Source organism: Camelina sativa, chromosome 7 (genome assembly GCF_000633955.1).
Source record: "Camelina sativa cultivar DH55 chromosome 7, Cs, whole genome shotgun sequence".
Taxonomy (NCBI): Eukaryota; Viridiplantae; Streptophyta; class Magnoliopsida; order Brassicales; family Brassicaceae; genus Camelina; species Camelina sativa.
The window spans coordinates 24755696-24775079 of record NC_025691.1 but is presented as its reverse complement, the minus strand read 5'-3'; the positions used below and the strand labels follow the sequence as shown (position 1 = coordinate 24775079).

General features: G+C 37.3%; 2 protein-coding genes and 1 long non-coding RNA gene across 9 annotated transcripts in view; all 3 read right to left on the bottom strand.

Moving 5' to 3' along the window:
* LOC104702428 (squamosa promoter-binding-like protein 16) lies at nt 2657–7534 on the bottom strand. Of its 2 annotated transcripts, none has more exons than XM_019227860.1 (12): nt 7211–7534; nt 6466–7080; nt 6173–6369; nt 5387–6074; nt 4829–4961; nt 4667–4741; nt 4472–4579; nt 4270–4381; nt 4048–4183; nt 3823–3967; nt 3147–3728; nt 2657–3064 (listed from the first exon to the last, which is right to left on the bottom strand). In XM_019227860.1, exons 2-12 carry the CDS (start codon nt 7020–7022, stop codon nt 2657–2659), a joined length of 3141 nt encoding a protein of 1046 aa, XP_019083405.1. In that variant the 5' UTR covers nt 7023–7080; nt 7211–7534. The 2 variants fall into 2 exon arrangements, with proteins under 2 accessions (XP_019083405.1, XP_019083404.1); XM_019227859.1 differs by having other exon boundaries at nt 4829–5358; nt 5784–6074.
* LOC104702426 (chlorophyll a-b binding protein of LHCII type 1-like) lies at nt 11957–17351 on the bottom strand. 6 transcript variants are annotated; one of them, XM_019227857.1, is made up of 10 exons: nt 17312–17351; nt 16831–17231; nt 16660–16748; nt 14454–16549; nt 13519–14060; nt 13266–13432; nt 13020–13166; nt 12681–12813; nt 12476–12568; nt 11957–12396 (listed from the first exon to the last, which is right to left on the bottom strand). In XM_019227857.1, exons 5-10 carry the CDS (start codon nt 13660–13662, stop codon nt 12094–12096), a joined length of 987 nt encoding a protein of 328 aa, XP_019083402.1. In that variant the 5' UTR covers nt 13663–14060; nt 14454–16549; nt 16660–16748; nt 16831–17231; nt 17312–17351; the 3' UTR covers nt 11957–12093. The 6 variants fall into 6 exon arrangements, 1 of the variants encoding a protein (XP_019083402.1); XR_753994.2 differs by lacking the exons at nt 11957–12396; nt 12476–12568 and having other exon boundaries at nt 12725–12808; nt 13020–13173; nt 14454–14501; nt 14599–16549; XR_002032796.1 differs by lacking the exons at nt 11957–12396; nt 12476–12568 and having other exon boundaries at nt 12725–12808; nt 13020–13173; nt 14454–14731; nt 14835–16549.
* Nucleotides 17347–19384, bottom strand: part of LOC104702427 — a 5085-nt gene continuing 3047 nt past the window's right edge. Inside the window, exons 13-22 of the long non-coding RNA XR_002032797.1 lie at nt 19175–19284; nt 18962–19027; nt 18788–18852; nt 18510–18600; nt 18344–18413; nt 18197–18262; nt 17961–18022; nt 17789–17880; nt 17494–17588; nt 17347–17388 (exon numbers count right to left, since the gene is read on the bottom strand). This is a non-coding gene — a long non-coding RNA (uncharacterized LOC104702427). The remainder of the gene's footprint in view (nt 17389–17493; nt 17589–17788; nt 17881–17960; nt 18023–18196; nt 18263–18343; nt 18414–18509; nt 18601–18787; nt 18853–18961; nt 19028–19174; nt 19285–19384) is intronic.

Here is a 19384-nt window from a genome sequence, read left to right as displayed (position 1 = left end):
TATTATCAATGTTTTTTTTTTTTTTTTTTTTTTTTTTTTTTTTTTTTTTNTTTTAAGTTTTAGTTTTATTAATGGGCCGACCCAAATTGGACTTAGGCCTGAAAATACAAGAAAACAACAGTTACAAAACCGGTTGTTTTTCCGGTGAACAGAAATAGAGAAAAAACAAGGTTGGTTCCGGGCGGTTAAACGAAAGCAGAGGATCAGATCTACTAGCACCGACGAAAACAAGTCCCACCGTTTTGTGACTTCATCGCCAGATCCGGTTCTTTAACCGGAGTTTTCGAATCCCGTCGCATAGCCTTCACCAACGGCGAGTCAAACCCACCACAAAACTTTCGGAATAGATCAGTCCTCCGACTCTCCGCCACCCAATGAACATCGAATCCCCGACCTAGCAAGACGACATACTCGGACCCAAGCCCTTGATTTCCGAATCCATTCAACCGGAAAACCTTCCCGAGGCAAAGCTGACTTCAATCCGGTCTGGTGGATACTAAGCACGGAGGCTAGAGAGAGTAGGTGGCTCAAACCATCCTCTCAACAACCATAACCCATGAAAGCCATCTAAGATCCTAAAAGGATCTACTGTTAACCACCAAAACACTCACCGGACAACCCACCTACCAGCATGTGTCTTCCGCCGCTGCCGCAGCCACTAATCCTAACGGTTGAGCCGTGAAGGACTTATCTGCATCTCCTATGGCGTTTTCATACCAGGAGGAACCAGATCTGAAGCCCTTCGACCGCTAGGAAAAAGCCACAGCCGCAACACATGCCGGAAAAACCACACCACTCCGGTGACAGAGAAGAAAGCTTGCCTCGCTCCTGTTGCTTCTTGACTCCCAGTCCTTCAATGAAGCGCAGCCCAACAACCACTCACCTGACGAACCCCGATCCCGGTGAAGAACAAGCGAACCGACTGGAGAAAGAGAGGATCTGCAACTTCGACGACAAGAACCGCTGTAGACCGATCTCTGAGACTCACAGAAACAGAGAGAACCCAGATCTCTAACACTCATCATAGCCAACAACCACCGTAGAGAAACGATGCACAACGAGACCCTCAACCCAGATCCGCCGGAGAAACTTTCTAGAGCGGTGAAATCCTCAAACATGCGCTCTGGTAGAAGCTCCAACGACCAACCACGAACACCTCGCCGCTGACACGCACCAGATCTGAAACGGAACCACTTACCCAGAGTCCAGAAACGGATCGGAGGACTGTTGCAACATCCAAAGAGGGGAACACTGAGGAGAAATCACCAAAGAGCTATAAAAACAGGGAGAGGAGCCCTCTCCGACGCTGTAAAGGCAACCGGAGAGGCAATCGACGGTGGAGAAAAACTAGGTTTGTTTTAGAGAGAAGGGGCTATTATCATTGTTAATTCTATTTGAATTTAGAGTTATTATCATTTAGTGGAGGATAGTAATGAATGAATAAAGATAAAAAAATCTAGTTTCAATAGATGAGAACAAAATTCACATCGAGATTGCGTGAAATGTGAACACTGCGAGTTTTCGAGTCCCTACCCTAAGAATTATGCAATTTAATTATCTGTCTTCTATTATTTCGTTATCTTCTACATCAAATATCTAATATACACACTAGTGAAATTGAAAGTAACAAGTCTTAGAGAAACGTCAAAAATATAAAGCAGTTTCAAGTAACTTATCCAAAATAATTTGTCTTTTTCATCTGTTTTACTTCATATGTTTTTAAGTTTTTTATTTGCTTTGCGGGCAATTAGAAAAGAAAGGTCAAAATATTACAGAAGTGATAATGTGTAAACCATCAATATGTAATGTATTATACTATTATTACTCGAGAAAGAGACTGAAATAAATAAAATATAAATGGAACATCGTAAAGAGATAATAATAAAAAGAGAAGTATGATCGACGTAATCAGTTGTAGCAATCTATAGAAAATTACACATAACCACTTATTGTTGAATATGTTGGGAGAAAAGTTGACGAATCGCCTTTTTTTTTTCTTTTTTTTTTGTATTTTTATCTCTTTTCAATTCTACAAGAAGCGATTATTGGTTTGTTTGTTTAGTTTTGTCTGTATTTGGAAAAGTGAAAAAGAAAGAAACTTTTTAAGACATTTTGTGAGAAGAAAGCAAAGATAGGATAAAATACTACCTGAACAATAATAGTCAATATCGCAGGTAACTCACGTGACACGTTGTGGTTCACTTTTATTTAGCAAGTGGCGGCTATATACTACTTTACATAGCATTAAGAAAAGATATTACAGTACAAGTTTACAACAATCTTCAAAGTAGATACAAGGAAGAAAACAAGATTCAGTAAATAGCCACAGCTTCTGTGTTGTTAAGAGAGAAGAAACTAAAAACTGTAATTAAAGTACAAGGAAATTAACAGATTCAAGAATAAAAACATAATTAGCCAAAGTATAAAAAAAAACTCGGGTGTTGAAGCTGTCTCTGCTCTGACACCCAAAACCCGTTTCTTCTCTGTATTCTCTGGCTCATAAAAGACCAGTGCGTATTTGATCTCATTCTCTGTAATGACGAAATTCCCACATGTCTTTGGGTTTAGTTTTCTCACTTTGCCTCTTGTTCTCAGGATCCTTCACCCCATTTTTTACTCATTTTTTTCTTTCTAACAGCAGTTAATTATACAAACCTCAGATTGAGCCATAATCAAGACCTCCCCAACTGAAGTGAGAGCCTTGTCTGACGATAGGGAAAGCGTGCATAAACACGCAGACGCAAACGCAGACTGTCGCAACAGCAAGCATCGAGTGGATGATCGGCGTTGGGAACAAACGATGTGAACCTGAAACCCTTTTCTGATACTTTAGAGCGACACTTGCACATGTGTTGCAAGATCTCTTGAGCCCTGAGCTTAGTCTCTTACTCAGACCAATCTGATCGATCCCATTTTCGATGTTCAGAGATATTTGACCGTTTCTTTTATCTGCAAGTTTACGAGCCACCAAGGAGTTGTAACTGTGGTTGTTTCTCATTGAAGCATAGCTAAATGGAGTCTGCCCGGTTGCATCGACTAGGGAATTCCAGCAAGATAATCCAATCTGAAACAACGTGAAAACTCGGGTTAGTGATTAAAAAAACACAAGAGGCTAAAGAGATGGGTTCTAAAAATAGAAACTGTACCTCTTGTGGATCATTAGTCAGGACATCAATCATATCATCAGAACCAGATGTGGAAGCAGCCAAATGCAAAGGTGTTATACCGCCAGGTCCAGCGATATTAGGTAAGAAGATGAAGTTTTTAGTAGAGGGATTGACAGAATAATGAATCAGCGTTTCAGCCATTTTTGTGTTTCTCCTTTTGACAGCGCGATTCAATAGCTGACTCTCAGCCAGCATATCTAAGGACTCCTTGTTCATCAGACCGTCTTCTCCCAAATTTCTCTCTACCATCATATCCAGGAGAGTTCTTATGAGAGCACAGTAATCTCTTTCAACCGAGCATACGAGCATAAATTTAAAGCGGGGAAGAGAAAAGTCGGATTCTCCATGAATATTGGATGTCCATTTCCTCTGAAATAGCCAACCGAGCTCATTTAAGAAGCAAAGAACTTCTTCTCTTGATCTCGGACGATCTAAGTTGTGTGTTTGTTCTTCTATCACGTCTTTTGTATGAAACTCGTCTTCAAGGCGATTCAACTCTTTGCAAATCCTGGCATTGGCTATTATCAAAGGGAAACTGTCACCTCTGAATCCATTCTCCACCTGTTTTGACATAATAGAACTGTTAAAATAACATCTTCCAAAAACCAAGACTTACTAAGAAACTTTAAATTTTCGTATTTCCAAATGTCCTTACCTCAATGAAACAGCGTCCTAGAGAAACAGGGCTTGCACTCTGAACTTTGAAACTACCTACGTTTAACTCATCAAATTTCGTTCTTTTATGTTCTGTTCCAGTTACCTCCATTGACGCGTAGTTACCCATATGCGCGCAACGAAAACTGCAGCATTGACCATAAAGCTTGAGGGAAAAAGACAGAAAGATGAAAAAAATAGCTGAATCCATACAAAAATTGTTTACCTCATTCCGTCACTAGTCAAGTTTCTACCCCTTACTGTCAAAGCTGTTTCTTCACCGGCTACAACAGCCAACGGCGACACTGTGATCAGCTCTGGTGAATTCAAAGTTCTCCAAGATTTGCTCAGACGAATTCTACCTGTAATATTGCATAGAAATGAAAAAGTCATTATCTTGCAGACCATTCGCACCAACAGACACAGAGGTATCAGGCTGAGCATTCACCATGTTTGTATGATGCAAGCTGTCTGCCTGTACTGATCAAAAATCTTGTGTTACTCCAAAAATCTGAATCTTGAACCAAAGAACTAACCCGTTCCAGCAAGTTTTCCTCAAGCTGCAAATAAAACATAAAACCCATCAGCTCCTGAGGATGCTTCGAGCAAATTTTGAATAGTGTTAACCAATATTCAGTAAATTCACCCACTTGTTCCCAAGCAGACGCTGACATTGCCACATAGACTGATAAAATAACACAACCAGGCCTGATATAACTCTCCATTTCTGATGGAATGCTAGAAAGCCAGTTATAGATCTGAAATTAAGAATTGCCAACTGTTAGGACTTAATATATATATGTTTAACATTTTAAGAAGGCTAGAAATGCCCCAGAAGCAATCACCTCTGTTCGCAATGTCCCAGGGAGCTGACTAGGATCTTTTCCAAGTAGTTTGAAAACTATCTTTCCTGTGCGGTCCTGTTTGTAAAACCATAAAAATGGCTTTAGACCTGCTTTACTAAGAACTTAATTTAGTTTACTAAGGGAATATGACTTGCTGCATACCTGAGCATCAGAGTTTAAGCTGGGAGGAGAATAATCCGAACCAGATGAGGCATAACCAGATTGATGCCTGGAAACATTAAAATTAGGATTTGCAGCAGGACCTCTGATTGATGCGCCAAAGAGCTCTAGGGGCCTACAACTGGTCTTGGGACTGGGACTAGTGTTTCTGTAATTGTTACACCTCCTGCTTTCAGGAGAAGTCTGCAGCGGGAATAACTCCTGCATGACCGGAGACGATGATGGTGATCTATCATCAACAGGGTTACTGCTGGCTGAAGAATAATACTTTGTTGAAGATGCAACTGTTGGTCGACTTTCATCCTCTGGTGAAGAGGTGAATAGTTGTAGAGATAAGCTCGATCTAGTGTCCTGACCGCGTGAATCTGAATCCTGAGAAGGAGAATGGTTACTGCTACTTGTCCTCTCTCCTCCCCCAAAAGAAGGAAACTCCAAAGTTCTCTTTTCTAAATTGGTGGTAAAACCGTGATCAGAAGAAGTTAACTTGGTTTTTTCATTGCTTTCTTTGTTACCAAACCCTCCTTGAGATAACAATGCTANATACAACTGGTCTTGGGACTGGGACTAGTGTTTCTGTAATTGTTAGACCTCCTGCTTTCAGGAGAAGTCTGCAGCGGGAATAACTCCTGCATGACCGGAGACGATGATGGTGATCTATCATCAACAGGGTTACTGCTGGCTGAAGAATAATACTTTGTTGAAGATGCAACTGTTGGTCGACTTTCATCCTCTGGTGAAGAGGTGAATAGTTGTAGAGATAAGCTCGATATAGTGTCCTGACCGCGTGAATCTGAATCCTGAGAAGGAGAATGGTTACTGCTACTTGTCCTCTCTCCTCCCCCAAAAGAAGGAAACTCCAAAGTTCTCTTTTCTAAATTGGTTGTAGCACCGTGATCCGAAGAAGTTAACTTAGTCTTTTCATTGCTTTCTTTGTTACCAAACCCTCCTTGAGATAACAATGCTATAGCCTCAGGTGCAGATGAGCCTAAAGTTGACGAGAGAACAGCAAGTAAGTCCATGGTAGACGGAGATGAAGCCCCATCCATACCATTTTGAGGGTTCAACGCGGAAGGTTGATCCGGATTTTTTCTGGCTAAAATTCCAATATTGTTCAACTTTGAGACAAGATCCATAGGTAGAGGTAAAGCATTGATCTTGTTAAGTATCTGAACAAGTTGCCCTCTTTGAGGCACTCCCGGAGACCCGTTAGGTTTAGCTTCATTCCTACCTGAAGGAACACAAAACCGACTATGTTTTAAAACATGGATCATCTAAAAACAGAATAACCAGAGAGAGAGAGAGAGAATGATGCAAAGCCTAAAGTACCTTGTGCACAAGCTAAAGCTGTTAACAAAGCCAGGACATCCATATTAGCGTTATTAGAAGTATTATCACGATTCCCGGGAGCTACAACCCGAGATGTAATCTCTTCGGGCTGCGTTTTCCTCCTCCGCCTGTTATGGCCAGCCAATCTACGCCTACAACTTCTCTTTCCCTCATCAAACTCAGATAGCAGATGAAACCTAGCAACCAAAAAGTTCCAATCTTTAAGAACCCAATTATCACTAGCTAAAAAAGGATTGATTACAATAAATAAAAAAAAGTCAGATTCTATTCACCTGCTACACTGTTGGCAAAACCTCTGCATCTGTTTGCCAACAAGAGCTTTGGTAGCTTTGCTATGAACCTCACAGACTTTATGTCTTCTATGATAATCCTTAGCAATTGATAGATCTTCCTTACAATTATCAACCTGACACTTAGGGTAGTTCCCTCCTCCGCCGCCGCCGCCCCTTCCCGGAGATCCGGACTTAACCTTCTTGTTAGGAGGAGGACTGGTTACAGCCACCGGCGTGTCTTCGAAATCGTTAAAACCACTGGCCAGATTCAAATCAAGGCCTCTTTCTCCTCCTCCCTCGTAACTCAAACCACCGTTGTTGTTGTTGTTATGATTGTTACTACTACTACCAAGGCGGAGAGACTTTGCCCCCGCCTCAACTTGTTTAGCTTCAAATCTTTGGCTATCCCACTCCCACAAATTGGGATTCCAATCATTTTTAGGCTGCTGAGATGGCACAAGCCAGTGTGGCTGATGATGATGATAAAGATCTCGTTTTTTTCCCATGGGATGGTGAATTGAAATCGGAGCAGCTACTTGAGGACCTACCTCATCCATTTCTATCGTCTCTCTCTCTCTAAAACTCGACTCTTTTTTACTCTTCACCTATCACAAACTACAAAATTCAACAAAAGAGAATTAATAAGAGATTTTGAAAATAAAAAGGGATCTCTTTTATCCGAAAATAGAAGAGAGAGAGAGAGATCAGATGAACATAAATTTCGTAAATTTGAAAAAGGACCGACCTGTTACCTGAGCATAACTCCTCTGCTCAATCGTACTTGGTTTTGGAATCCAAGCTTCTAAGTAAATGGTACAAAGAAAAAAAAAACACCTTTTTCCGAAATTGAATCTCAAAAAAAATAAAAACAGAGACTTTGTTCAGATTGAGGCCAACTTCCCAAAATCGAATCTTCCGAAATTTTCTACCTGAAAAATCGATTCAGAATCGAGGGCTTTCTAATTCTCCGTCTCTCTTCCTTGTTGTGTTTCCCTCTCAAATTTGTGTTCTTTCTCTTTTTTTTTTTTTGTTTAGCCTCTTTCCTTGTTTTCTCTCTCTCTCTCTCTGTTCTTCAACTCCTAACCTTTTTTAGGAACTTTTTTCTTACTTTGTTCGGCGGTGGCACAAACTGTAAATTCTGAACGAACAAGGGGTCATTTCTGTAATAGTCTCGCGAAAAAAAAAAGAAAAAGATGAAGGATCCAAGATACTTCATTATTTACAGAGAAAAAACAAAGGAAAAAAAAACAATAATATATGAATATACATTTCCAATAATACAAATTCGTATTATTCATAATCTCTCTATTGTATTATTCACTACTACTAATGAGTATTCACCATTTGAAATTTTGATATTTTTCAATTTTCCTATCAAACATTTTGAGTATGAGTCTGTTTTATTATTAGTCTCTCTTTCTTTATATATGTAAAGGATAACAATAATATATTTCGTGTTGATACTTGATACGTCATCGAGAAACAAAAAAAAATAAAAAAAAATTCAATAGACCTCAGCTTCATTTCAATATAAGGAATACAACCTATTGAGTATTTTGACTATCCTATGTCCACCCAAGTAGTATTCATTATCGTTTTTACGTGTAGGAAAGAAAAAAAAAATAGAGTTGATCAATATTTTAAATAAACAAAATGCTTTTTTTCTTTCTTATAACTAATAATTGCATTATATATAGTTCAACAATGTGCACTTATCAACTAAAAGTATAAACAAATATACTTGAACGATAATGAAGAAACAGATTTCGTACACACAAAAAGAGAGAGAGAGATGTCAAAAGAATCAAAACAAAAGGTCACAGTTGTATTCTATTACACAGTCTAGCTAGCTCGGTAACGCGAATCACGCTATATATTCATATAAATGAGACGTATAAATTGGGATTTGGGAGTTATCAGTTTTTAGGTTTAAGCTTAATGTACTATAATAAGTCTAAAAGTAGTAATTAAACACACTAATAAGTAACCCATAAAAAAAAACGCGTCCGCGTTTGGGGAAGTCGGCGTCACAACAACGGAAGGTAAAAAAGGCCTAAAAGGCTTAAAAACACACACACCAAACCGTTCCCATTCCACCAAAAACCTGTCGATGTTACAAAGACATAACTACCCTTTTTTATTTTCACAAAACTACGAAACAGCCCCTTCTTTAGACAAGAGATCGATCTCTCTCAGTCTCATGTACGGATTTATGTCGCGTGAGTCTATCTTTCTTTACGCGGCATGCAACGCAACAAGTAGCTTACGGCGCGTGACACATCCGAACACGAGAATAGTCCCTTTTAGCCTTTTTATCAAGTTAAGATAATTCGTAAATCATTTTTCTTCGTATCAAGTTTAACCTTTTTTGCTTATATTTCTCTCTCTTGTGTGATGGAAGTATATGCATAAGATTGTGTGAATGTAATTAAGATACGTACTACATTACATGTAATAGATTAAAAAGTGGAGAAACAAACAGCTGTATTTGGTACGGAAAGGTAGATGTCAATTTTGATTGGAGAATACTGACAAACCCATTCGTAGATAGATGAGCTTTGTGTACTACCTCTCTCTTTTCTCCTTTTTCGCAACCTTTTTGTTTACATATTCATTCACGATGAATTTGAAAAATATTATTTGTACGAAAAGCATTGTCACAAGTTTGTACTATCAAAAGAACAATTAAACAGGTACTATTTATTAAGCTTTTGTAAAAGTTTCTTACCAAATATCTTTTTACTAGTATCCAACAAAGAAAACCAAGTCACATAAATATTTATTCATTTGTGTGTGAAAATGTACTCGTTATAATAAGTGGGTATTACAAGCAGAGCCGGTCCGGGGCTAAAGCCCAACAAGCAGATGCTTTAGGCATCACAAATATATGAACAAATTAAGGGCATCAGTTTACAAAAAATTCCTTTAATACAGTCGCTAAGTCTATGTTAAGGGCAGTGGGTGTCGGGTTCAAGTCCAGAAACAGGCTGATTGCCAATTTTAATTTTATTTCGGTTTGTTAATGGGCAATTTTGCTTTAGACAGCAAATATATTCGGTCCGGCCCTGATTACAAGATAAAACATTTGAGATCACGAGTGACGACACCATTTGTATCAAGTTGAAGCCTCCGTAATCTACCCATATGAATCATGCACTTTCCAAAACTAGACATGAGGTTTGGGTGCAAAATCCAAACGTTATATTTTATTTTGTTGGTCAACTGTTACCTATTGACGCGTACACAAATCGTTTCCTGTATTCTGCTACTGTTTTTCCTATATGGAGGAGATATTGTCACCGTAATTTCCGAAATTTGATTGGAAGTGTTCTTGATCGAAGAACGTGCACGTTAATTATGGGCTTTTGATAATAATAATAACGACGATCACGATACCAACGAAAAAATAGGAAAGCATAATCGGTTTTATTAATTCTCGATGGAATATGTCACGTTTGGTAATGCCAAAAGAAGCTCTTCATGATTAATTAATTGGTTTAGACTTTAGAACGACCGAACGATAACGAATCTTTTTGAACAAATATGGTTTGTTGCAATCGATTCCGATTTTTTATATTTTTAAAGATTTAAGTTATTCTTGGGAGCTTTTTTAGTGTCTGATTACGTAACGTGGAGAAGTTCTGTTTGTTTCCTAATTAGTAAAAAAATATTATAATACAAATTTCACATCAGTTGATTACTCTCATTATTCATCTGAAACCCCTAATAATTTCGTTATAATATTAACTTATGGGTTAGCTAACGAGCGTATTTAGTTTGTCGGCCGACACAATATCTTTGGGACCTAGACTTGAGGACAAAGTGTTTTTGTTTACATCAACATGCATAAATCTATCTGGATTACGCATGATTGCTACAAATAGCCAAGCAGTCAATAAGTCTAAAAAAATAGCCTAAGTAAAATGCATGAAATCGGAACAAATTAAACTTAAAAAACAATAGCTAAACAAACTACACTAGCAATTCAACTACAGTTGATAGTTTCAGCGATCGATAACTACAAAAGTTTTGAACGTTTCGAGTTCAAACATCAACGATAGAGAGAAGAAAACTACTTTAATCATGTTTTGGTTATCTAAACTTCATAGTAATAAAGAAGATAAAGATAATCAAACGATAGTAATTTCACATGCTGGTACATAACCATATATCGAACATGTGTATCAGATTGGAGCTACGATATCATTTCAGTTAAGAATTGAATTTGAATCAATAAACATTTTCTTTCTTTTTCTAAATTATAAACGATGAAACATTTGATAAATAATGTTGTAATCGGTTTGCTAACCGCTAAACAGTCTATAGATATAGACGATGATTTCCAAATAATCATAGGTAAAACGATTATAAAAAAAGAAAAAGAAAAAAAAAAGAAAAGATTTAAATGATAACTATTTCGAGGTCCTCATGGTATATTTGCATATGCTATGGAATATTTTCATGTTAAGCGAAGTTGGAGTGCAAAAGCATATACAATAAAAACAAATAAAGTCACTTGCTGTTGCTGAGGATCCCCTCGAGTCACGTGAGAAGTCAGGTGTCGGGTTAAAATATCTCCCAATATCTGAGAATTCTCAACAAAACCCCATCCAAAAAATATATTTCAAAATTCACCGACGGAACGAATTAGGAACACATCTCATCGGTTTTTGTTTCTTACAAATCAATGCGTTCATCATGAATACTTATGAATAATAATAATACCTTGGGATGGTGAAAGCTTTCCAAAGACAACGTCAACACACAAGAAGCAATAAAAATGCCTTCAAGACAAATACGATTTAAGTTAGTCTGCTAATTAAATTTCTAGAAACCTTCATTACAGAAACAAGATATAGGAATCCTTCATTATAAAAAATTGAGTATAATCGTACACAAAATAGTTGATATTTCTTTATTGACTTTTAGAGAATGGTTCACTGCACGCAGTCATTACGCATTACCTACGAGGGTACAACAGTTTTCCACTATATTAACCAATAACAATATAACATCATGTACAGTTTTTTTTTGTCAAGTGTGTAATGTGCAAAATTAACTATAGAATAATAGAATCTTGAAACTTTTTAAAGGAAAAACATTAGTTAAATTCTACATAGGTTTGATATCGAGTGGGGTTGTAAAGAACATAAATAAAAAAACTAATAGAATGTCTTGGTCTTGATCATGACTCGTGAGTCATCACAATCTTACCTTTTCTTTGGTCTCCAATGCCCCAATTTAATAAGACAACATACCATATATAAAACGTGTTTACAGTATATAGTTGTAACAAGTGATAACGATGCTCTTCAACTTACAAAAGAGGGAATAAAAATATCCCATTATACTAGTGATCACTCGTTTTACAATCCACAAGACCGGAACACGTATATCGATCGTCGTATTATGAACCTTTAATAATATGTTTTAAGACTTAAAACAACGCACTATACACATTATAATGATTGTTCTTTTTTCAAATTCCTCAAGTTGCAAATTACAGGATTTAGTATTTAGAAATAGATAAGTGTTGGTTATAGTTATCATGTACTAAGTAACATATGGTATTAAACATATTCACGCATTGAGTTTTTTTGACATATGTACATACATCTAATAGTCTCTTCATGTCTGAAGAAGCATGGCTACCAGATTGTTATGTAAAGGATCAGAGACATGGTCAACAAGATTTTGTACAGGACCTTTTCCAGTGAAAGCAGCCTGTGAATAGAATCTAAGCCACGCGACCATAGCTAGTCTCCCGTTTTTAATCTCTTTAACCTTAAGATCTTCAAAACCTACCGGGTCCTCAGAGAGGTTCAAGGGATCAAAAAGCCTCCCTCCGGGATAGTTTATGTCCCCTGGCAAGTATATTCCCAGTGGCTCTAACGCCTCAATGCCACAGTATCTTGCGTATTCCGGTCCTACCTGTATGCATAAAGGCTTTTTGTTAAGGGAATGTATGAGGTGAAGCAAATGCGTGTTTGATGTCTCTCAAATGTATTACCATCAAGAGTACTTGACAAATGACGATTACAATGACACCTTGGCTTCCAGCTAAGTGCAGCCCTGGAATGCCCAGGTAGTCCAACGTTTCTCCCTGGTGGAAAACAAAGGCGTCCTCTTCTTGGTCATGCTACTGAACAGGAATTTGATAGTAGATGACTAGAGAAGATTTTTGAGAAAGAAAGAGCTAAATTACTGAAAGAAACCTGAAGCTTCGAGTAACCAACTCGCCACCATACAGGTTCAGAAAAATGGAAAGCTCCCGTGAGATCAAATATTTCAGGGATCAGAGCACCCAACGCTGCAAGCATGGCCCAACGAGCATGAAGTATTTCTAAGCTGCAAAACAAGTGGTAGGATCACTTAACTACTATTTACCAAAAAACAAAGCTCAACTTCAGTGATATTTTTCAGAATGTGTTTCTCACATTATTTGGTAGAAAGAACAAACAAGTAAACATGAGGCACAAACAATAAAACAGTTAGCTTCTAAGTTCTATAACTATAAGAGAACAAGGTTAAAAATTTAAAAAGACAAGACTCACTTGAAGAACTTATCAAAAGTCAAACGATCCTTGCCAAGTCCAGCAATGTCGAATCCATAATCCCCTGGAAGTTCTCCTGTAAGGTATGGAGGGTAATCATATGGGATTGGACCAAACCAACGGGGACGTTCTTCTCCATACCACTTGTTGCACACTTACATGAACAAACCACGAAATTTTTAAGACGATGAAAATTTAATATTTATCAGTCAAAATAATCTATCCACAAAATATTTAATAATATACCTGTCGGTTCTAGCCTTTTGAGCTTTAGCTTTGAATCTTGAAGAATTCTCAACGGCTTCTTTCTTTTTCTCTTCCAATCTCCGCCGCAAAGATTCTCCCAATGAGCTGTTCGCGATTGCTTTAACCGCCGTGAAAGGTATCGCCGAGAAAACCAACACTCCGGCAAGCTAAAAAAAAAACAGGAAACGTTAAAATAAAAAAAAACCGAGGATGATGATAACAAGTGAGAAGATAAAAAAATTGAACCACAAACCTCTTGCCACGACGCTCTGCAAATCGAACGGGACCTTGTCACGGCGACTCTACTAGTATGAGGCTTGGGAACGACTAACCTCGGAAGAGAATGAAACGACGAATAACTTGAGGACAGTGACAGCTTTTCTTGAAACAGAGCCATGGGTTCTTGAATCAACCAAACCAACCAACACTTGTGATAAGCGGTCTCACTTGTAAATTTATGGGGTCAGTCCACGTGTCTTGCTATTAGCCAGTTCTTTTACAAACCCGGTCTTGTGCGAATATATAGGCCCAATTAATTCAATTAAATAACAGGCCAAGTCGATAGGTCCATGACCAATTCTAAAACGATGTCGCTTTAGTTTGAACAAACGTTTCAGTGGAAGGAAGATTAGAAGAGACAATCATTAGAAACGCCAAATAGTATATACCAAAAGATCTACATGCAGGAATCCAAAACTGCGACTACAAGGAAGGAAAGCTGATCACATCTCCCTCAAATATAGTGGTGACCAAAACAGAAGAAGTGAGTCTGGCTCCTTCACATCCTCAACGTACCTATTACGAAGGGAAGCAATTCATAAATAGATTAGCTACCATCACAAATTCACAAGCATATAAAATTGAGATAAAAAAAAAAAAGGGAACTAGGAATAGATGTAGCACACCAAAATGGATAAACAAGGAAGAAACCAAGTAGTAACCTGAAATATCTATGAACAAAGACTTTAACAAAAGAATCAGGCATAAGCAGAAATGCGAATCGAACGAGGTAGATGAGGAATCAAAATGCAGGCAATATAATATATAAATCAACAGATTGCAGAAAGATCCAAGAAGGAAAGCGGAATTAATGAAAACCTGAAAAGCTCAGATTTGAAGATGTTCAATGCAAAAACTCTACTTAAGTAAACACATCCATCATGAAAAGGACAGAAATTAAGTACAAACCCATTTTAAAAGGATGTAATGATCATCTTTCATCTCACTGTGAGTAGACTGCAAAAGGAATCAGAGTAAACTGATCGATGAAGAAATCATGGGAAAATACAATAAGACATACAGAGGAGAAAACAATAACAAAATTGAAACACACCAGTTGAGATCAATCCTAGAGGCAACCAGTGAGGAACTCACAGCTTACTTCTCTTAAATACCAAGAATCTAACCCAGGAAAAAGAAGCTCATTACACCTGAATCAACCAAAGATGGAAGCCCCAAGTTCATCCCTGTTGAGACAACTTGTAGACTTGAAAGGAATCTAGGCAAACAAGTCCAAACAGAAGTTCTACTTGCATCATATAAATTCATGTACGAAGATAATGAATTCACATAGAAAGAGAAAACACCATCCCAAACAGAAGTGATTAGCATCTAAACCACCATCAAAAGCATATGAGAGTAGGATTAAACACTTCACATTAGAGAAAAAAAACCACAATCACAAGCATATAACATGGCAAAATAATGTTGAAGACTCCCCAGTGGCACCACTGTCCAAATCTTATTGTTAACCTGTGTAACAAGAATATGTCTAGCTTTGTGCATAAGATGAGCTCATACTAGAACAATCCTAACAGACTCCAATATATTCAATACAAAAACCACGTTAGTAGACATAAAAGAATCCAGCTGGAAGACACACAGAAGAGAAATAATAACAAAAATGAAACATACCAATTGAGATCATTCCTTGCGGCAACCTATGAGGAAATCAAAGCTTAAAAATACCCTATAAACATATAACAATCAGAAGAAAATTAAAGATAGACCCTAATAAGGAAACAGAGAGAAATAAGAAACCGGCAAAGAGGTAACATGGAATGCCGAGAGATCAGAGATCAACTGAGACCGAATATAACAGAGGTAATTGTTGATATAACAGGCAGTTGTGTTACTCGGGGGAAAAAACAAAAAAAAGATGCAGCACAGAGAAATCAGAAAAAACCAAAAGATGATAGGCGAGAAGATACATTCAACTCAACATAGAAATCCCATTGCCTCCACGATATGTATCAACATACAGAAAAAAACAATCTACTTAGGAACTGAATTTGGGAGAAAGGACACCGGCAAAAGAGAAAACGTGTGCACAATCTCAATCAATCAAAGCCATCACCGATCAACATTTATAGCATCCTCCACAATCTTAATCAACAAGAAAACAGACAAGTAAATAAGAAAAGACCACCCAAGCAATTTAGAAAAGTGAAAGTTCACTGTGGCAGACTGGCCGCTTTATGACTACAAGGTGCAACAAGTAATCTACACCACAACATAAAAGCCACCTCACTGGTTGTTAAAAACGGTCATGAGTCATGACTCATGAATCAACATGTCTAGCTTTCTGCACAAGATGAGCTCAGACTAGAACAGTCGTAAAAGACTCCAAGATATTCAATACAAAAACTACGTTAGTAGACATATTTATCTTAAAAAGGTCAAAAAAACAAGTACAAACCCATATAACAAAAGAACTTATGGTCATCGTTCATGTGACTGCTAGTAGACTGCAAAAGATTAGAGTCAAGTGATGGATGAAAGAAATACAGCTGGAAGACACACACAGGACAAATAATAACCAAAAAAAATGAAACATACCAATTGAGATCAGCAACTAATGAGGAAATCAAAGCTTAAAAATACACAGTAAGCATATAACAATCAGAAGAAAATAACAGACAGACAAAGGCGTCAAGACAAATAAACCCAAAAAGATGGAATCCCCAAGTTCAGTCAGCCCTGTTGAGACAACTTGTAGACTTGAAAGGAATCTGGGCAAACAAGTCTAAACAGAACATCTACTTGCATCATTCAAATTCACATAGAAAGAAAAACACCATCCCAAACAGAAGTGATTAGCATTTAAACGGTAGAAAAATGCAAATCATGAAATCAGAAAGAGAAGAAGAGAAAAGGGGAAGAAAAAATGACCATACCTCCAAAGAAAAGAGAAAAACCACCAACGAGGTAACAGAGAATACTGTAGATGGAAAGTTAACAAAATGGAACTACGTACCTCCTTCACATTCTCGACATTCCACGACCTAACACAAGCAAAGAAAAACATTAGCTTATCACACTGTGAACAGTAAAAATATAGTCAATATTGAATAAAACAACTGATAGGCAAAAAGGTGTAAAGATGCGAGGCAACCTGAAAGTTAAACTCAGAAATCAAACGCTCCCACAATGTTTGTTTTTTCACTTTGAACCTCCCACACAGTAATCCAAGTTCCTCATGATCTGCATCAAAGAGCGACAGAGATGTTTTTTTCACTTTATATAAAAAGAAACAAAAAAAATCGGTTAAGTGGAAGAAGACTACCTGAAGATGTAGCATAGAGAGGACAAATACAAACCATCAAAGCATCCTCCTCCACAATCTAAAATTAACAGAGCCAAGTAGAGTTAAAAATCGCATGAACATAATAAAAAAGCCTTGAATGATCAATTTAGAAACCAAACTCTAGAAGAGCAACATGAGTAAGAGAGTGACAACGATCAGTCAAAGCCATCACCGATCAATAGCAGGATCATCCTCCACAAATCTAAACCAACAAAACAAAAACGACATTATGTAACTAGAAGATAAGACAAAACCACCGAACCAAAGTGACAATAAAGAAGCAAATAGAGATGAGTTTAGAGCAAGGAACCCATGACGCTTGAAGACAATAACATGGATCAGAAACGTGATGATTGGATCATGGTTTGCTTCAAAAAGACCTGCAAAACGAAGAAAGAAACGTAAGGATCAAACAAAACAAAAAAAGAAGTAAAAGACGTGTTCAGAGGAAGAACAAAACCCTTTGAAGAAGTAGCACAGAGAAGAAGCGTGTCCATCAAAGCCATCACTCTCATCGATAAAAGCATCATCCAAAACCTGAAACAACATAACAACAAGTAAATAACATGGACAAATATAAAGCTACCTATGCAATTTAGAAACCAAACCCTAGAAAAAATCAGTTAAGAGGAAGAAGACTACCTGAAGATGTAGCGCAGAGAAGACAAAAACGATCCATCAAAACCATCACCAGCCGATCAAAGCATCCTCCTCCACTAAAATATAGGGTCTTGGGCCTAAAAGTAAAACATACATGCCAACATCACTAGGAAGATCAGCGACATTACTGTTAACTGAAAATTTCAATAACATAGCAAAATAATGTTGAAGACTCCCCAATGGTACAGTCCAAATCTCAGGAACCCGAAATAAATCATGGAGTAATATTAAAACAAACTGATTGCAACAGATTTGGGAGGGAAAACGGAACGAATACCTGAATTTGTCGAGCCTTTTGCATGGGAGGATAAGATAGAAGAACAAACTCGTTTGCAAGACATATCTTACATCTGCGAAGTGAAGTGACATCTGAAAAACAAACACAAAGGTCAAGAAACAATAGCCATTAGTTAATTAAAAAAAAACAAGCAAGATATATGTGAAGTAACCAGAAAATCGAAGTTATACGCAAACCATCCTTCCCTCCAATAAGGCCTTGAACCTCCACGATCTAACACAAGCAAAGAAAAACATTAGCTTATATGTGAACAGTAAAATATAACAAAGGGAATGATGAGACCGTGAAAGAGGTAACATGGAGCAACGACAGATAAAGTGAGACATAACAGAACAAAGGTCAACTTGTGGTTGTAACGAAGACAATTGTAATAAAAAGATGTAGCACCAAGAAACATAAAAATATGATAGACCAGAAGAAATATTTGTCATATCCCACCGGTGGCTCCATGATCTGCAACAGAGAAGAGATATTTTCGTTAAAAAGACATTGAATACAAAAACTAGTTTCAAAAGACAAAGTCTAAGAACGAACTCGTGTAGGAAAGAAACTGTGGATCATCGATCTCTCTCATCTGAATGTGTGTACACAGCAAGAACATCATCTGGGAAACACAAGAAACAAAGGACCAACACTAGCCAATATTAAATAAAAACAACTGATATGCTAAAAGCCAAAAAGTGCATAGATGTGAGGTAACCTGAAAATTAAACTAAGAAATCAAACGCACTCCCACAATGATTTTTCTTTCTCTTTGAACCTCCCACACAGTAATCCTGGTTCCTCATGATCTGCAACAAAGAGAGAGAGCTGTTTTTCACTTATATAGAAAGAACAAAACAAAAATCGGTTAAAAGGAAGAATAATACTACCTGAAGATGTAGCCAAGAAAAGACAAAAAAGATCCATCAAATAAAACCATCACCAATCGATCAGTGATGGAATGACTACAACAATGTCAATAAGAAGAGAGTGTACCTTTGGGAAGACTTGGTCTAAGACCTTCAAGGCAAACCAGCATAACCACGAACAAGGATGTCAGCCTGTGGATATGCAATCAAAACACACATAAAAGGTACCAACTTTATGAAGATAATGAATTCACATAGAAAAATAGTTTGACATCATAAAATAAGGCTAAATCAGACATACCTATAGCAATGTGGTGAGACTACGAGAATAAGAACATCATTATCAATTTCACTTCGTCTCAGGTCCCTACATCAATAAAATTCCCAGTTAAGCAAATTGTTTTCAAAATTTAATATGAAGAGAAACACTAATCGTTAACAAATTTCAAAGCAACACAAGGAACAAATAATAACACAAAATCATATATAAGTGAAGGATGATATGAAACAAAACCTGGAGGTCTTCTTCTTCTTCTGCTTCTTGGACGTTGGCTCATAGAATGGTGTCATTTATGGAATACGTTGTACATGCTCTCTACCTCCTTCAATGATGATCTCCTTGACCTGATTCACAAAATAATTAAACCTTTAAATTGTAATTGTAACCAAAAATAAAAGAAAAGAAAACCAACAACAACAACTTAAAAAAAAAAAAAAAAAAAAA

Excerpts from the sequence above, each read along its gene's own strand:
- LOC104702428 (XM_019227860.1), bottom strand. The coding sequence starts at position 7,022 with ATGGATGAGGTAGGTCCTCAAGTAGCTGCTCCGATTTCAATTCACCAT. Across the intron at positions 4,382-4,471 it reads CAGCGTCTGCTTGGGAACAA|CTTGAGGAAAACTTGCTGGA; the intron begins GTGGGTGAATTT and ends TTTTATTTGCAG. Across the intron at positions 3,968-4,047 it reads TTGACTAGTGACGGAATGAG|TTTTCGTTGCGCGCATATGG; the intron begins GTAAACAATTTT and ends TCAATGCTGCAG.
- LOC104702426 (XM_019227857.1), bottom strand. The coding sequence starts at position 13,662 with ATGGCTCTGTTTCAAGAAAAGCTGTCACTGTCCTCAAGTTATTCGTCG. Across the intron at positions 12,569-12,680 it reads TTGGTTACTCGAAGCTTCAG|GGAGAAACGTTGGACTACCT; the intron begins GTTTCTTTCAGT and ends GTTTTCCACCAG. Across the intron at positions 12,397-12,475 it reads TTTGTCAAGTACTCTTGATG|GTAGGACCGGAATACGCAAG; the intron begins GTAATACATTTG and ends TTATGCATACAG.